At 46.5% G+C, this 18,722-nt stretch overlaps 1 protein-coding gene and 2 non-coding genes across 3 annotated transcripts in view; 1 reads left to right on the forward strand and 2 right to left on the reverse strand.

The window, feature by feature from the left end:
* The window catches only part of LOC119967231 (G-protein coupled receptor family C group 6 member A-like), a 35,596-nt gene extending 21,524 nt beyond the window's left edge, over positions 1–14,072 (forward strand). Inside the window, exon 7 of the mRNA XM_038799480.1 lies at positions 12,726–14,072. Coding sequence (XP_038655408.1) covers positions 12,726–13,777 — 1,052 coding nt within the window. The 3' untranslated portion in view covers positions 13,778–14,072. The remainder of the gene's footprint in view (positions 1–12,725) is intronic.
* A 3,241-nt stretch (positions 14,073–17,313) lies between these two features.
* trnar-ccu lies at positions 17,314–17,386 on the reverse strand. The gene has a single exon. It is a non-coding gene; the product is annotated as a tRNA-Arg (tRNA).
* Positions 17,387–17,422: 36 nt separating this feature from the next.
* Positions 17,423–17,494, reverse strand: trnad-guc. Its single transcript has one exon. It is a non-coding gene; the product is annotated as a tRNA-Asp (tRNA).
* Between the last annotated feature and the right edge of the window lie 1,228 nt (positions 17,495–18,722).

The following is an 18,722-nucleotide window of genomic DNA, read 5'->3' on the forward strand; positions in this document are numbered from 1 at the left end:
CCAACAAGAGGCGAGGCCACATTGGATTTGGTTTTGGGTAATGAACCAGGCCAGGTGTTAGATCTGGAGGTAGGTGAGCACTTTGGAAACAGTGACCACAATTCGGTGACCTTTACGTTAGTGATGGAAAGGGATAAGTATACCCCGCAGGGCAAGAGTTATAGCTGGGGGAAGGGCAATTATGATGCCATTAGACATGACTTAGGATGTGTTGGTTGGAGAAGTAGGCTGCAAGGGTTGGGCACACTGGATATGTGGAGCTTGTTCAAGGAACAGCTATTGCATGTTCTTGATAAGTACGTACCAGTCAGGCAGGGAGGAAGGGGTCGAGCGAGGGAACCGTGGTTTACCAAAGAAGTGGAATCTCTTGTTAAGAGGAAGAAGGAGGCCTTTGTGAAGATGAGGCGTGAAGTTTCAGTTGGGGCGCTTGATATTTACAAGGAAGCGAGGAAGGATCTAAAGAGAGAGCTGAGACGAGCAAGGAGGGGACATGAGAAGTCTTTGGCAGGTAGGATCAAGGAAAACCCAAAAGCTTTCTATAGGTATGTCAGGAATAAAAGAATGACTAGGGTAAGAGTAGGGCCAGTCAAGGACAGTGGTGGGAAGTTGTGTGTGGAGGCTGAGGAGATAAGCGAGATACTAAATGAATACTTTTCGTCAGTATTCACTCAAGAAAAAGATAATATTGTGGAGGAGAATGCTGAGACCCAGGCTATTAGAATAGACGGCATTGAGGTGCGTAGGGAAGAAGTGTTGGCAATTCTGGACAAGGTGAAAATAGATAAGTCCCCGGGGCTGGATGGGATTTATCCTAGGATTCTCTGGGAAGCCAGGGAAGAGATTGCTGAGCCTTTGGCTTTGATTTTAGGTCATCATTGGCTACAGGAATAGTGCCAGAGGACTGGAGGATAGCAAATGTGGTCCCTTTGTTCAAGAAGGGGAGTAGAGATAACCCCGGTAACTATAGGCCGGTGAGCCTAACGTCTGTGGTGGGTAAAGTCTTGGAGAGGATTATAAAAGATACGATTTATAATCATCTAGATAGGAATAATATGATTAGGGACAGTCAGCATGGTTTTGTGAAGGGTAGGTCATGCCTCACAAACCTTATCGAGTTCTTTGAGAAGGTGACTGAACAGGTAGACGAGGGTAGAGCAGTTGATGTGGTGTATATGGATTTCAGTAAAGCGTTTGATAAGGTTCCCCACGGTCGTCTGTTGCAGAAAATACGGAGGCTGGGGATTGAGGGTGATTTAGAGATGTGGATCAGAAATTGGCTAGTTGAAAGAAGACAGAGAGTGGTAGTTGATGGGAAATGTTCAGAATGGAGTTCAGTTACGAGTGGCGTACCACAAGGATCTGTTCTGGGGCCGTTGCTGTTTGTCATTTTTATAAATGACCTAGAGGAGGGCGCAGAAGGATGGGTGAGTAAATTTGCAGACGACACTAAAGTCGGTGGAGTTGTAGACAGTGCGGAAGGATGTTGCAGGTTACAGAGGGACATAGATAAGCTGCAGAGCTGGGCTGAGAGGTGGCAAATGGAGTTTAATGTGGAGAAGTGTGAGGTGATTCACTTTGGAAAGAATAACAGAAATGCGGAATATTTGGCTAATGGTAAAATTCTTGGTAGTGTGGATGAGCAGAGGGATCTCGGTGTCCATGTACATAGATCCCTGAAAGTTGCCACCCAGGTTGATAGGGTTGTGAAGAAGGCCTATGGTGTGTTGGCCTTTATTGGTAGAGGGATTGAGTTCCGGAGCCATGAGGTCATGTTGCAGTTGTACAAAACTCTAGTACGGCCGCATTTGGAGTATTGCGTACAGTTCTGGTCGCCTCATTATAGGAAGGACGTGGAAGCTTTGGAACGGGTGCAGAGGAGATTTACCAGGATGTTGCCTGGTATGGAGGGAAAATCTTATGAGGAAAGGCTGATGGACTTGAGGTTGTTTTCGTTAGAGAGAAGAAGGTTAAGAGGTGACTTAATAGAGGCATACAAAATGATCAGAGGGTTAGATAGGGTGGACAGCGAGAGCCTTCTCCCGCGGATGGAGGTGGCTAGCACGAGGGGACATAGCCTTAAATTGAGGGGTAATAGATATAGGACAGAGGTCAGAGGTGGGTTTTTTACGCAAAGAGTGGTGAGGCCGTGGAATGCCCTACCTGCAACAGTAGTGAACTCGCCAACATTGAGGGCATTTAAAAATTTATTGGATAAGCATATGGATGATAAGGGCATAGTGTAGGTTAGATGGCCTTTAGATTTTTTCCATGTCGGTGCAACATCGAGGGCCGAAGGGCCTGTACTGCGCTGTATCGTTCTATGTTCTATGTTCTATGTCCTGGTTCATTACCCAAATCCAATGTGGCCTCGCCTCTTGTTGGCCTATCAATATACTGTGTCAGAAAACCCTCCTGCACACATTGGACAAAAACAGACCTATCTAAAGTACTCAATCTATAACGTTTCCAGTCAATATTTGGAAAGTTAAAGTCCCCCATAACAACTACCCTGTTACTTTCGCTCCTATCCAGAATCATCTTTGCAATCCTTTCCTCTACATTTCTGGAACTTTTCGGAGGCCTATAGAAAACGCCCAACAGGGTAACCTCTCCTTTCCTGTTTCTAACCTCAGCCCATACTACCTCAGTAGACGAGTCCTCATCAAACTTCTTTTCTGCCACCGTAATACTGTCCTTGACTAACAATGCCACCCTTCCCTCGCTTTTACCACCTTCCCTGAGCTTACTGAAATATCTAAACAATGGAACCTGCAACAACCATTCCTGAACCTGCTCTATCCATGTCTCCGAAATGGCCACAACATCGAAGTCCCAGGTACCGACCCATGCTGCAAGTTCACCCACCTTATTCCGGATGCTCCTGGCGTTGAAGTAGACACACTTTAAACCACCTTCCTGCCTGCCGGTACACTCCTGCAACCATGAAACCTTACTCATGACTTCACTACTCTCAACCTCCTGTATATTGGAGCTACAATTCAGGTTCCCAACCACCTGCTGAATTAGTTTAGCCCTTGTCTCTTCTATTCAGGCAGCACAGTAGCGCAAGTGGATAGCACTATGGCTTCACAGCGCCAGGGTCCCAGGTTCGATTCCCTGCTGGGTCACTGTCTGTGCGGAGTCTGCACGTTCTCCCCGTGTCTGCGTGGGTTTCCTCCGGGTGCTCCGGTTTCCTCCCACAGTCCAAAGACATGCAGGTTAGGTGGATTGGCCATGATAAATTGCCCTTAGTGTCCAAAAAAGGATAGGAGGGGTTATTGGGTTATGAGGATAGGGTGGAAGTGAGGGCTTCAGTGGGTTGGTGCAGAGTTGATGGGCCAAATGGCCTCCTTCTGCACTGTATGTTCTATGTTCTATACCAAACCAACTAGCATCCCCAATGGGCAGGTCTCAGTAACCACGCTGACATGAAATAAATGCCTCTTCTTATTTTTGAAGCCAACCACATTATTCATATTTTGAATAAATCAACTAAACAAACTAAATCAAATAAACTCAGGGACAAATCAAAAGGGACAGCCCCTTAAAGGGTGGCTGCCGAGACAAAAAGCCAATCACAAATGAGCCAGATGATTTCATTATTAAAAAACACTAATTGAAGGAAAACCATGCAATACGGTCACAAAACACTGGTGCAATCTACGGGGGTATCCCAACTTGGAACACCGGTTTGTAGGGGTGTCTAGCTGTTTTGGTGTGAGGAGACAAGTGAAATCCCAGTGAGATTAAACAGCCCAGTCATTGTGCAACCATTATTGAAGACTATTTATTGAAGTGAAGAAAAGACTAATACACATGAACAGGACTACTCTACAACAATTAAAGTATATGAATTACTAAACGCACACAGTTGATGTAGAACTGTACCCCTTGTTCCAAAATATATCTATGATACTGAACTACTTAAAACTTTCCCTGTTCCCAAACAATTTCCAAATTAACATCCCAGCTTTGACACAGACTCAAAACGTTAGCTCCCTTCTCTCTCCGTGGACGCTGTCAGACTTGCTGAGCTGGTCCAGCATTTTCTGTTTTTGTTTCAGATTCCAGCATCCCCAGTAATTTGCTTTTATCCAAATTAAATTAATCTAGAAGTTTAAAAACCCAGTTTATCATTACTTTTTTTTCAATAAATTTCGAGTGCCCAATTTATTTTTCCAATTAAGGGGCAATTTAGCGTGGCCAATCCACCCACCCTACACATCTTTGGGCTGTGGGGGCGGAACCCACGCAAACACGGGGAGAATGTGCAAACTCCACACGGACAGTGACCCAGGGCCGGGATCGAACCTGGGGCCTCGGCGCCGTGAGGCAACAGGGCTAACCCACTGCGCCACCGTGCTGCCCAGCTTTTCATTACTAACAATAAGGGATAATAATAAAGTCTGGAAAATGTATTTTCCGGATCCAGCGAAGATATTTAAACAGCCTACACAAAGGTTTTCTGCACCGCCCTGGCTCTAAGGCTTAAGAGGCTGTTAGTTGGAAACTGGCGTGACTGCTTCTGCCTGCTAGGTTTAAACTGGCCTGCCTTGCTTCTGAGGGTCCTGGCTATTGGACCTTCGTTCCACTTTGATTTTGCCTTCTGTGTACTGAGCTGTCTGCCTCAATCAAATTCCTTGACTCAAATATATATACCTCTTTGATCTTCCCAATTGTCTAGGTAAACTTCTTCTACTCAATCTATTCACATCTGATTCCTTTCTAAGCTGCCTTCTAATCTCGTTCCTGAGAGAGATACATCTCATCCAGCCTTTTGAATACTGACTATTGCTGTCTGTAGACACATTCCTACCTGTTGTAGGTTGTATTTCATTATGTTTTATGAAATTTGTTTTACTGCTGTTGCCAGACAAATTTAGGACAATACATAGAAATTTCTTCAACTAATCCTTTAATAACAATCTTTATTGTCACAAGTAGGCCAACATTAACACTGCAATGAAGTTACTGTACAAAGCCCCTAATCGCCACACTCCAGCGCCTGTTCGGGTACACTGAGGGAGAATTCAGAATGTCCAATTCACCTAACAAGCAAGTCTTTCGGGACCTGTGGGAGGAAACCGGAGCATCCGGAGGAAACCCACGTAGACACGGGTGAATGTGCAGACTCCACACAGACAGTGACCCAAACCGGGAATCGAACCTGGGACCCAGTGCTAACCATTGTGCAGCCACCACCTCAAGATCATGCATGTATGTGCAGGTTTCCCAGGGAGTGTGCGTGACAGCTACATCCTGGGACACTCAGAAATCCCTGGCATCTTTGGGGACCACCCCAGGATGATGGATCAACTCTTGGAGGATGAGTTATACCTTCTGAGGTGCTGGTTGATGACGCCAGCATGGAGACCGAGACAGATGTTACCACCCATGCTGTCATTGAGCGGTGCATCGTAATGCTCAAAATGTGGTTCTGATGCTTGGGCCGCTCTGGTGGTGCACTGCAGTACACCTCCTGGAGGTTCTCCCGCTTTGTCCTGGTCTGATGTGCCCTCCACAACCTGAAGAAGGAGGAGGGGGGACATGTGGCCCTGTCTGAGGAGGATGAAGAGGGGCCGGAGCAGGGGGTTTCTGGAGGATGAGCCCGGGGGGAGGACACGTGGGAGCAGCTGAGGGAAGGAGGAGAGGCAATGGCAGCGAGGGTCTGGCATGCCTGAAGACCATTGCCCCCCCCCCCCCCCTCCCAACCCCACGGCCTTCCCTCCCACCCAGTTCCACCTTCCCAGGGACATCACTCCAGGGTGATGGGACTATGGTGGCATTGTTAGCGTAACATTATACAAGGCAGGAGAGTGATGATAACTCGCTGTGAGGTAACCTCTGGTGCTTCTCAGTCTATGTTATAGTCTGACTCCTGTCTTTCTGCTGACAGCGTGCACATACCCATCACCTTCAAGTGGTCTGCATCAGAGGCTCCTAATCTAGGCGGGGGGGGGAACAGAGCTGGAGGCAGTCTGCTGCTTTTCGCACCCTGTGGCTTTTGATGCCCCAGGTCGGCATCCTCTGGAGGGCCTGACCGCATTACTGGTGACACTGACGTTGTCATGCCACCCTGTTCTGCCTGCTGACTGACCTTGAGACATGCTGGGGGAAGGGGGTTGGGGGGGGTCTCAGAATAATTGGAAATCTCCATCGTCTCTCTGGTGGAAGGCTCCGAGTCAGCCTCCAGCACTCCCTCCTCTCGGCCGGTGCCAATGGGGACCTGGCTGACTCCATGGGATAAGTGGCATCCAGAGTGAACTCCTGAGCCCCCTGCGTCATCCGCCCCTGCCACCTCTGGCAGCTCCCTATTGTCTGAGCCATGGTGTCATAAGAACATAAGAACTAGGAGCAGGAGTAGGCCATCTGGCCCCTCGAGCCTGCTCCGCCATTCAATTAGATCGTGGCTGATCTTTTGTGGACTCAGCTCCACTTTCCGGCCCGAACACCATAACCCTTAATCCCTTTATTCTTCAAAAAACTATCTATCTTTACCTTAAAAACATGTAATGAAGGAGCCTCAACTGCTTCACTGGGCAAGGAATTCCATAGATTCACAACCCTTTGGGTGAAGAAGTTCCTCCTAAACTCAGTCCTAAATCTACTTCCCCTTATTTTGAGGCTATGCCCCCTAGTTCTGCTGTCACCCGCCAGTGGAAACAACCTGCCCGCATCTATCCTATCTATTCCCTTCATAATTTTAAATGTTTCTATAAGATCCCCCCTCATCCTTCTAAATTCCAACGAGTACAGTCCCAGTCTACTCAACCTCTCCTCATAATCCAACCCCTTCAGCTCTGGGATTAACCTAGTGAATCTCCTCTGCACACCCTCCAGCGCCAGTACGTCCTTTCTCAAGTAAGGAGACCAAAACTGAACACAATACTCCAGGTGTGGCCGCACTAACACCTTATACAATTGCAACATAACCTCCCTAGTCTTAAACTCCATCCCTCTAGCAATGAAGGACAAAATTCCATTTGCCTTCTTAATCACCTGTTGCACTTGTAAACCAACCTTCTGTGACTCATGCACTAGCACACCCAAGTCTCTCTGAACAGCGGCATGCTTTAATATTTTATCGTTTAAATAATAATCCTGTTTGCTGTTATTCCTACCAAAATGGATAACCTCACATTTGGCAACATTGTATTCCATCTGCCAGACCCGAGCCCATTCACTTAACCTATCCAAATCCCTCTGCAGACTTCCAGTATCCTCTGCACTTTTCGCTTTACCACTCATCTTAGTGTCATCTGCAAACTTGGACACATTGCCCTTGGTCCCCAACTCCAAATCATCAATGTAAATTGTGAACAATTGTGGGCCCAACACGGATCCCTGAGGGACACCACTAGCCACTGACTGCCAACCAGAGAAACACCCATTTATCCCAACTCTTTGCTTTCTATTAATTAACCAATCCTCTATCCATGCTACTACTTTACCCTGATTGCCATGCATCTTTATCTTATGCAGCAACCTTTTGTGTGGCACCTTGTCAAAGGCTTTCTGGAAATCCAGATATACCACATCCATCGGCTCCCCGTTATCTACTGCACTGGTAATGTCCTCAAAAAATTCCACTAAATTAGTTAGGCATGACCTGCCTTTTACGAACCCATGCTGCGTCTGCCCAATGGGACAATTTCTATCCAGATGCCTCGCAATTTCTTCCTTGATGATAGATTCCAGCATCTTCCCTATTACCGAAGTTAAACTCACTGGCCTATAATTTCCTGCTTTCTGCCTACCTCCTTTTTTAAACAGTGGCGTCACGTTTGCTAATTTCCAATCCACCGGGACCACCCCAGAGTCTAGTGAATTTCGGTAAATTATCACTAGTGCATCTGCAATTTCCCTAGCCATCTCTTTTAGCACTCTGGGATGCATTCCATCAGGGCCAGGAGACTTGTCTACCTTTAGCCCCATTAGCTTGCCCATCACTCCCTCCTTAGTGATAACAATCCTCTCAAGGTCCTCACCTGTCATAGCCTCATTTCTATCAGTCGCTGGCATGTTATTTGTGTCTTCCACTGTGAAGACCGACCCAAAAAACCTGTTCAGTTCCTCAGCCATTTCCTCATTTCCCATTATTAAAACTCCCTTCTCATCCTCTAACGGACCGATATTTACCTTAGCCACTCTTTTTTGTCTTATATATTTGTAAAAACTTTTACTGTCTGTTTTTATATTCTGAGCAAGTTTACTCTCATACTCTATCTTACTCTTCTTTATAGCTTTTTTAGTAGCTTTCTGTTGCCCCCTAAAGATTTCCCAGTCCTCTAATCTCCCAGCAATCTTTGCCACTTTATATGCTTTTTCCTTCAATTTGATACTCTCCCTTATTTCCTTAGATATCCACGGTCGATTTTCCCTCTTTCTTCCGTCCTTCCTTTTTGTTGGTATAAACCTTTGCTGAGCACTGTAAAAATCGCTTGGAAGGTTCTCCACTGTTCCTCAACTGTTCCACCATAAAGTCTTAGCTCCCAGTCTACCTTAGCTAGTTCTTCTCTCATCCCCTTGTAATCTCCTTTGTTTAAACACAAAACACTAGTATTTGAGTAATCTCCTTTGTTTAAACACAAAACACTAGTATTTGAATGCCCTCAGCAATGCTCCTCAGTGACTGGGCTATGCTCTGCAGTGCCCCGCCAATGTCCATCTCTGTCTGGGACATATCACTCTGCAGTGCCTTGGCAATGCCCACCTGAGCCTGGGAAATGTCCTCCAGCAACTGGGACATGCCTTCATCCATGGCCATCACTGACTGAGCCAGGCCTTGGACACCGGCACTCATGACACTGACATTGTGGTCCAAGTTATCCATGGCAGTCGGCACTCTAACAGTGATGGCCTCGGTGCCACACATTACCAGCATCATCTGTGCCACCCGGAGACTTTGGAACTCCTCCAATCGGCTGCTCACTCGCCAAAGTGTCGCTGACAATCCCTCCTGTATCTCACACCCGTATTGTAGCATCTGTATCAGCTTCGGGACAACCTTGTCCAGAGACTCAGCATCTGACCGGAACCCAGCCGAGTCCTGGGATCCAGCAGACCCCTGACTGCTGACTTTCTTGGATGTTCCTGCCTCCACCTGATGTGCGTTAGCAACTGTGTGGTGAGGTGATCACCAGATTGTGCCCAGAAGCCTGTCCACTAGTGTCACCCACTGAGTTGTATGTCTCTGCGCTGGTGGAGGGAGAGGAATGGCACGGTAGCATTGTGAATAGCACAATCGCTTCACAGCTCCAGGGTCCCAGGTTCGATTCTGGCTTGGGTCACTGTCTGTGCGGAGTCTGCACATCCTCCCCGTGTGTGCGTGGGTTTACTCCAGGTGCTCCGGTTTCCTCCCACAGTCCAAAGATGTGCAAGTTAGGTGGATTGGCCATGATAAATTGCCCTTAGTGTCCAAAATTGCCCTTAGTGTTGGGTGGGGTTACTGGGTTATGGGGATAGGGTGGAGTTGTTGACCTTGGGTAGGGTGCTCTTTCCAAGAGCCGGTGCAGACTCGATGGGCTGAATGGCCTCCTTCTGCACTGTAAATTCTATGATTCTATGACAGCTATGATGCATTGATGATGGCATCCTCAAAGCTCTCCTCTGAGGTCTTTGCCTGGAAGGCAGGGGGGTGACCTGGACAGCCCTGCCCCATCAAGTGGACACCCTGTGAGATAATGAACATGAGTAAGGATAATTTTGTCTGACATTAACTCACTTGAGACAGGTCATCTGGGTACAGGGGCAGTGGATTCCCACATCTGTGGTGCAGGCCAACCTCGTTGTTGGTGGCTGCTCTATATTTGGTGAAATCCCATCATCTCCAGCACACGTTTCTCATAGGGGTGAGGACTGAGATGTCCGGCTCCCTGCTGCCCGTCTACGCCCTTTCCCACCTATTATGTGCCAACCTCTCCTGCAGGGACAAAGGGAGGGAATCGTGTACTGGGGGTGGTCTATGGTGGGAGACATGTGTGGGTACCACAGCTGTGCATTGGGTGGTTTGTGCTGGGGAGGTGCTAGTGTGTGCTGGTGCACGGGCACAGTATTATGCTGAGGGGAGGGGGGGTGCCAACTGCCAGCCCTTTGTTTTGGGGGGGGGGGGGGTCAGGAGGATGGCAGGCAGCACCAATGCCAGGGGGCCGGTGTCAATTACTCATGCAGCCCAGTGGAGGTCGTTGGTCTTCTTCCTGCACTGGACTAAGGTCCTCCTGGTCACACTGCCTGAACTGACGGCCACTGCCACTGTCTCCCAGGCAGTATTGCCGACCCCGTGGCTGATTCTCTGACCACTCTGGGGAACAGGGTGGCAAGCAGCCTGGCCAGGAGCAGGTCTCCATGGTGACATGGCTGTGTGCTGACTGGAGTGTGTTGGGAGGGACCAGTATTTAGATGAGGGAACAAATGTTATATCTCCAAATTTGCAGATGAACAAAGTTGTGTGGGAGGGTGAGCTGTGAGGAGGATGCAGAGATCCTTCAGTGTGATTTGGGCAAGTTGGGTGAGTGGGAAAATGAATGGCAGACGCAGGATAATTTGGATAAATACGACTTTGGTAGCCAAAATGAGAAGGCAGACTATTATCTGAATGGCCATAAATTAGGAGAGAGAATGTACAATAAGACCTGGGTGCCCTCGTACACCAGTCACTGAAGGTAAGCATGCAGGTACAGCAGGTGGTAAAGAAGGCAAAGGAAATGCTTGCTTTCATTGCAAGAGGATTCAAGTATACAGGACCTTGCTGAGGCCACACTTGGAATATTGTGTGCAATTTTGGTCTCTTTATCTGAGGAAGGATGTTCTTGCTCGAGAGCGAGTGCAGCCAAGGTTTACCAGATTCCTGGGGTGGCGGGACTGATGTATGAGGAGATATCGAGTCGGTTAGGATTGTATTCATTAGAGTTCAGAAGAATGAGGGGGGAATCTCATAAAAACCTATAGAATTCTAACAAGACTAGACAGGGTAGATGCAATAAGAATGTTTCCGATGGTGGGGGTGTCCAGAACCAGGGGTTAAAGTTGGAAGATACTTTGGATATCTAGGGATAGGCCATTTAGTACCAGAGAGTGGTCGACCTGCGGAATTAATTATCACACAAAATAGTTCAAGACAAAACATTGTATGGTTTCAAGAAGCAGTTAGATATAGCACTTGGGGCAAAGAGGATCCACGGATATGGGGTGGGGGAGGTGGGATTAGGCTACTGTGCGGAGTTTGTACGTTCTCCCCATGTGTGCATGGGTTTCCTCCAGGTGCTCCGGTTTCCTCCCATAGTCCAAAGATGTGCAGGTTAGGTGGTTTGGTCATGCTAAATTGCCATAGTGTCCAAAAGGTCAAGTGGAATTATGGGATTACAGGGATAGAGTGGGGGAGAGGGCCTTGTTAGGGTGCTTGTTCAGAGGGTTAGTGAAGACTTAATGATCCGGATGGCCTACTTCTGCACTGTAAAGATTCTACTGGGTTGGATGATCAGCCATGGTCATAATGAATGGCAGAGCAGGCTTGAAGGGCTAAATGGCCTCCTCCTGCTCCTACTTTGTATGTTTCCATTCTCTAAATACTTGGCGCTACCAATCAAACTGTTTACTAACAGGCACCCCACTGTGATAATGTTAGTTTATAGAATTAGTCATCACATCACAAATCCTGTAATGATAGACCTTAGGCTTATACAAATGGACAGAATAAAATATCAAGCACTGATACTTTTGAACTCTTTTGGCTTTTTAAAATAAATTTAAGGCCTTGCAGAGTTAAATCAATTTACAGGTTTACAATTTACAGTTCCAATTAATTTTCAGTTTGTTAGCAGCCTAACAGTCCTTTGACAGCTTAACAGTTCTTTGATAGCTTGACAGTTATTCGGCAGCTTTGACAGTTCTTTGACAGATTAACAGCTTTGATAGTTCCATTGAGCTCATGCACTTTTTATTCGTAATCATGTTTAATTTTAACAATCCTGAAGGATGCCTTATCTCTCCTAAAGGTATCCTGGGACTATTATTCAAAGGGGTACCATATCCCTCCAAATGAGTACCCTGGCTATCCAAATGTATCCAAACTCAGACCTATTCTTACCTGATCTAGTCTGCATACTCTGTGTTTCACACACCTGAGCCTCCCAAAATCCCACTCCAGTGGAGACAGTGATGATTTAAATGTCCTACTGTCTTCACAAACCATGCCTTTGCAAATTCCAGCCTGACTCCAGTCCTGCCCAGGTAAGAGTAGGAAGTTCTCTCTCGGGGGTGGGACTTAGGATTTCTCTGAGCCTCTCAGTTCCGTTGTGGTGAAAATCTGGGCCTGGGTTTTGAGGAAAACGCAGAAAACCCCATATCAGAACATAGTGCTCTAATCCCATTTTATTGTTTTTAAGACGTTGACTAAACCAGGTCAAAATCTAGACCTTCTTTACACCGAGTAATTAAAATTTGAAATAATCTACTAAACCTGTTAATAGAAGTAACCAAACACAATGCAAATTATTGTCTGGGTGGGTTATGGTGATGTGAATTAACTCCGTCATCTGCAATTATTTAGTAGCCTTGTGGATGCAATACCATTTATTTGCACAGAACATAGAGATACATCAGAAATTAATCACAAAACATGGAAGCAGCTTATAACTACTTTCCGTAAAAATGACAATTCTAACAGTTTTTCCATGTTAATTTGATGTCCCCGAATGCTAACGATGATTTTTTTTATTCCACCGCAGATATGAACAACTGCTTAAAATGTTCAGATGAACAGTGGTCTGATTCTGGAAGTTCAACGTGTAATGACCGAACCACGGAATTCTTTAGCTGGAACAACGGCTTTGCAATTATCCTGGTAGTTTTTGCTAGTTTGGGCATTATTTTAATAATTGTCATTGCTATAATATTCAGGCAGAAATTGAACACTCCAGTACTAAAGTCGATTGGAGGTCCATTCTGTTATGTAATACTTCTCTCATTGCTCCTTAGCTTTGCAAGTACTGGATTCTTTATTGGTGAACCAACAAGCTATGGCTGCTATATTAGACAGCCACTCTTTGGCATAAGTTTTACTATTTGTGTTTCTTGGATATTGATCAAATCTTTTAAGATCATTCTGGCATTTAAGTTTGATCCTGTTAACCGTAAAAAAATGATGAGTTTGTTCAAACCCGTGGCGATCCTGGTAACATGTAATCTAATCCAAGTAATGATTTGTGCACTGTGGTTGACACTTAACGGACCTCATCCTGTAAAAAGTTATGATACACCTAAAATAATTTTACTAAAATGTGAAGAAGGCTCCAACGTGGCATTTGGTGTCATGTTAGGCTACATAGCTGTACTTGCAATGTTTTGTTTCCTGCTCGCATTTATGGGCAGGAAGTTGCCAGACATCTACAACGAGGCCAGGTTTATCACATTCAGCATGCTCATTTACTTAATTGTATGGATTTCCTTTGTCCCTGCATATGTCAACACTGATGATCAATATCTCCCAGCTGTTGAAGTGGTTGCAATTTTAGCATCAAACTATGGCATCTTATGCTGCCATTTCTTTCCAAAGTGCTACATGATTTGTTTCAAGAAAGATTCATGCACACGTGAGGTATTCATTCAGACTCTGAGGGAGCATTATAAAAGCCGTGATCCAGTCGCTTGTTCAGAAGGTTCAGTCTTTGGTGGATCCTTGTGGTCTGCACCGGCACCATCATCTGTCAATACATCCAAGTGTGAACAGAAACCAACTTTCACTCAACCTTGTGTGAGAAATCGGCATAAAAGCTGGTAACGGATAAGAACTCTGGACATTGTGATTTTGGTTTAAAACACATCGGCAACTAGAGTATTTAGATACCTGAAAATGAATAACTTAACTTCTTTCTAAACACAATCAAAAGAAAACTTGAGATTCCCAGTATACACAGGATGTTATTTTGGTGAGGGACAAGTGACAGAACTCAGCCATGACCCACAGACAGGATTTTACCAGTCCTCCAGGAATAGGTGGAGTGGTGGCAGGGTTCATAACGTGGCAGCAGAAGGCAACGGAAGGTAGCCCAACATTTTCTGAGTGCAGGAGATTTTCCCGGAAGCAAGGGTGGCAGTGGCTCAGATGCCAGCCGACCAATTAATCCAATTAACTAGCCTACTAATGGCCAATTAACATCCCCACCAGTATTTCCATGAGCCCCCCCCCCCCCCCCCCCCCCCCCCATCCCCCACTACCTGCCATGTTTGGAGGGCCCCCCCCAGGATCATCGATGTGGCCTTCCCGGTGGCTTCCTGGGGAGGGGGCTGGGTGCCATTTCTGGCTGGTCAATGGCCCAGAGGGATCCACTGGCAGCAATGACTGCTCCCCCCCCCCCCCCAACCCCAGCACTGATGCTAGAGAGGTTACCCCTCCAATCACCGAGACATGCCTGGCCCTGGTCCATTAAACAGTCCCAATATACCCTCAAGGATGCCTCAATATGGAAGCAGCTTCTCTTTCCCAAGGCAACGGGAGGTGTAGACAGTCAATGGATGGGAGACGGTTTAACGTGATGGACTGGGCTGTGTTCATGACTCTCTGTAGTTTCTTATGATCTTGGGCTGAGCAGTTGCCATGCCAGGCTGTGATACAGCCAGATAGGATGCTTTCTGTGGTGCATCTGTAATCGTGCTGCACTTGGCCACATTAAGAATCAGAGATCTCATCAAATATAGAGTGATGCCGAGGTCTCAATAAGAAATAGTGAGATTCTAACATCTCACCAAATAGGCTCAGATTTTACTAATTTATTCAGCTGCAGCTTTCACTAATTAGCAAAGAATCAGAGGTCTCAGGAAGCAGCAGTGTGAGTCTGAGATCCCAATGCATCACACTGTAGCTGCAAGAGCTCCCTTAACTGTACTTCAATTGTACAATTTAATGAGATTGCAATGTAATTTAAATCTCATTAAATCACTATGTGAAAGCGCAGACTTTTACTTTGGCTTCAATGTATGATGAATTTCACGTTGGATACCTAATACAGGCGATATTCTCATGTTGAGAGATGATAACTGTCTCTATTAATGAAGTGTATATTATGCTAATAGGATCTTTTAAAAAATATTTTATTCAGGCACTTGCATAAACAAACAACAAGCAAAATAAATGAAAGCAGAAGTAAAATTATAACATAATAAATAACCAACACCTATTCCCCTCCCCCCACCTTACCCGGTTCCTCCCTTCCTGCCTTCTCCATTTTAATCCCCATAATCCCCCCTCCCCACACTCCCCTTGCTGACACCTCAATCCTCCTTAAAGAAGTCAATGAATGGCTTCCACCTCTAAGTGACCCTATCTACTGACACCCCTCAGGACGAACTTGACCTTCTCCAGCTTCAGGAATTCTGCCAGGTCGCTCACCCACCCACCCCCCCGTTTTCCGCTGCACCCAAGCAAAATCCGTCTCCGGGTTATCAGGGAGGCAGAGGCCAAAACAATGGCCTCTCTCACCCCCTGGATTCCCGGCTCTTCCACCACCCCAAATATCTCTACCTCTGGGCTCGGGACCACCTTCACCTGCAACACCTCGGACATTATGTCCGCAAACCCCTGCCAGAACCCCTTCAGTTTTGGACATGCCCAAAACATGTGGACGTGGTCTGCGGGCCTCCCAGTACACCTGTCCTCTATCTACTTCGTCAAAGAACCTACTCATCCTCGCCACTGTCATATGTGCCCTGTGAACTACATTAAACTGAATAAGACTGAGCCTCGCACACGAGGATGAATTCACCCTCGACAGAGCCTCCTCCCACATCACAGCCTTCACCTTACACCTTCCCCCCCCCCCCCCCAATCCCTCCCCAGCTCCTCATCCCCTCTGCATAATGTCCCCCTCCTCAGGGCTCCCCCTCAATCCCACCAGCTCCTTGTAGACCTCAGAGACCTTCCCCTCCCCTCTCCCCTCCCTTGAAAACACCTTATGCTGCAGCCCCATGGGCGGCAACCCAAGAAAGAATAGCGTCCCTCTCCTCACAAAATCCCAGACCATTCTGTATCTGAAATCATTCCACCTATACTCTGCCTCCAGGTCCATTAATTTCAGAAAGCTGCTCCCTACAAACAGGTTCCTGAATCTCTCAATCCATGCCCGCCGCCAGCCCTGAAACATCGCACACAGCCACCAACGCCCCCCCCCCCCCCCCCCAACTGCAAACCTACGATTATCACAGATGGGTGCCCACACTGAGGCATCCTCCAGTCTCAAATTCTGCTTCCACAGCCCCACTACTCTCAGGACTGACACCACCACTGGGCTCACGGAGTACGAGCACCTGGCTGACCGTTGGAAAGAACACCTTCCTTAAGCCCATGCCTCCACCCTATATCCCTCAACCCAATAGGGTTCCCAATCCCTGCACCAACTCCTCGTCCACTCTGGGAAAAATGCTAATAGGACCTTAAGTGTTTTTTTGTGTCCCTTTCCTTTGGCACATGATTCCCTCTGTATCGCCCTCGCCTCCAGAGTCAGCTGAATTAATACAAAACAAAACATGCACCCAAAGGATTTTATTACTGTCAACCTAAAGTGGACACCTTAAGGTGATATAGTATATTAAGTGCATGCCCTTCCTCCCACTTTTCCTTTTGTCCTTTGTCAAAGTACCTCCACTCCACATGACATTTCTGTAAAAAGAAATGCAGTTTACAATCCTTGCACCGACTTTCAACTTTCAGCTGAACGTTACTTACACCTTGTTCCAGTAGCAAGTCCCCAATATGTGTATTTATGTAGAACATAGAACAGTACAGCACAGAACAGGCCCTTCGGCCCTCGATGTTGTGCCGAGCAATGATCACCCTACTTAGACCCACGTAACCCGTATACCCGTCACCCAACAATCCCCCCATTAACCTTACACTACGGGCAATTTAGCATGGCCAATCCACCTAACCCGCACATCTTTGGACTGTGGGAGGAAACCGGAGCACCCGGAGGAAACCCACGCACACACGGGGAGGACGTGCAGACTCCACACAGACAGTGACCCAGCCGGGAATCGAACCTGGGACCCTGGAGCTGTGAAGCATTGATGCTAACCACCATGCTACCGTGAGGCCCCAAAATTTAGAATATCCAATTCATTTTTTCCAATTAAGGGCAATTTAGCGTGGCCAATCCACCTAACCTGCACATCTTTGGGTTGTGGGGGTGAAACCCACGCAGACACGGGGAGAATGTGCAAACTCCTCACAGTGACCCAGGGCCGGGATTCGAACCCGGGTCCTCGGCGCCGTAGGCAGCAATGCTAACCACTGTGCCACCGTGCCGCCCACAAAACACACATCACCCCAGATGGGACTCGAACCCACAATCCCTGGCTTAGGAGGCCAGTGCCTTATCCATTAGGCCACTGGGGCTAAAGGATTGCCGTTTTCTTGCAGGAGATGTACAAACTCCCCGTCGGGGAATTGAACCCCGGTCTCCCGCGTGACAGGCGGGGATACTAACCACTATACTAACGAGGAACTGCTTAAAAAAAATAAATAGAGGTGAGCGACCAGGAGACCGGGGTGAGACAGTGCTTAATACAGAGATAAACACTGATTTTCTTTTTTTATAAATTTAGTGTATCCAATTAATATTTTTCCAATTAAGGGGCAATTTAGCGTGGCTAATCCACCTACCCTGCACATCTTTGGGTTGTGGGAGTGAAACCCACGCAAACACGGGAGAATGTGCAAACTCCACACGGACAGTGACCCAGAGCCGGGATCGAACCTGGGACCTCGGCGCCATGAGGCAGCAGGGCTAACCCACTGCGCCACCGGTTGCCCCTGTATACCCTATTTTTTTTCATGTATTGAATGAGAATGATCTGCACCTCGGTACATGTGACAATAAACAAATCCAAATATGTTTGAGTACTGAGAAGCCCTGAATCATAGTTAGAAGATTATGACATATGAGAAACTTGTTATCTGCTTTCAACTTTTGTGGAATGTGACAGGAAAACATAATTGGTTCACAGATTCAAAAAGGAAGGGCCCCATTATTCTGAAAGAACGAATGGATGATTATAATCAAGGTTTAAATTGTATATTTGAGAACTTTTGAGTGTGGCACGAGACCACTCAAATGTTATCTCTCGAGAACGATTGTCCCTGAATCTTGGTGTTAAAATTTGCCACATTTTGTTTGCCACAATTGCATTCTTGTATTTTACCATCTTCACTAGCTTAATAGAAACCTTAGACTTTGAAAGAGAACTTCCTCGGCCTCTTTGTTGAAGTGGCCAAATCCTCCACAGCTTTCTTACACTTCTTCATTGTCAGGTGGTGATCACTACTGCACTTCCAATAGGTCATGTGATCTTATAATGCTGCCAGTAAAAAACACATATCTAGAAAGCATTTATCATAGATGTTCTGATATTCGTACTGGTGAAGATTTCCACAGGGGTTCATCCCTTACCGTTACTTCAGTAAATGATTAGCGGGAATTTGGAGAAGCAGCAAACTTGACCAAATTTAGCTGTTCACACTTTCTCTGGGTCTCCACTACATTTCCACTGAAGTCACGGCATTGGATCAGAAGAATTTTACGAGAAATCACAGATGATTGTCACTCAAATTAATTATTTGAAAGCTGAAGGCACTGAAATTCTGTACTTTCTGAAATTAAATGTGTTAGAATTAAGCAACCATACATGAGCAGACAGAAAATGCGAAAATCTTTCTTCTTTATAAGATTAAT

This window comes from Scyliorhinus canicula, chromosome 6 (assembly GCF_902713615.1).
Source record: "Scyliorhinus canicula chromosome 6, sScyCan1.1, whole genome shotgun sequence".
Taxonomy (NCBI): domain Eukaryota; kingdom Metazoa; phylum Chordata; class Chondrichthyes; order Carcharhiniformes; family Scyliorhinidae; genus Scyliorhinus; species Scyliorhinus canicula.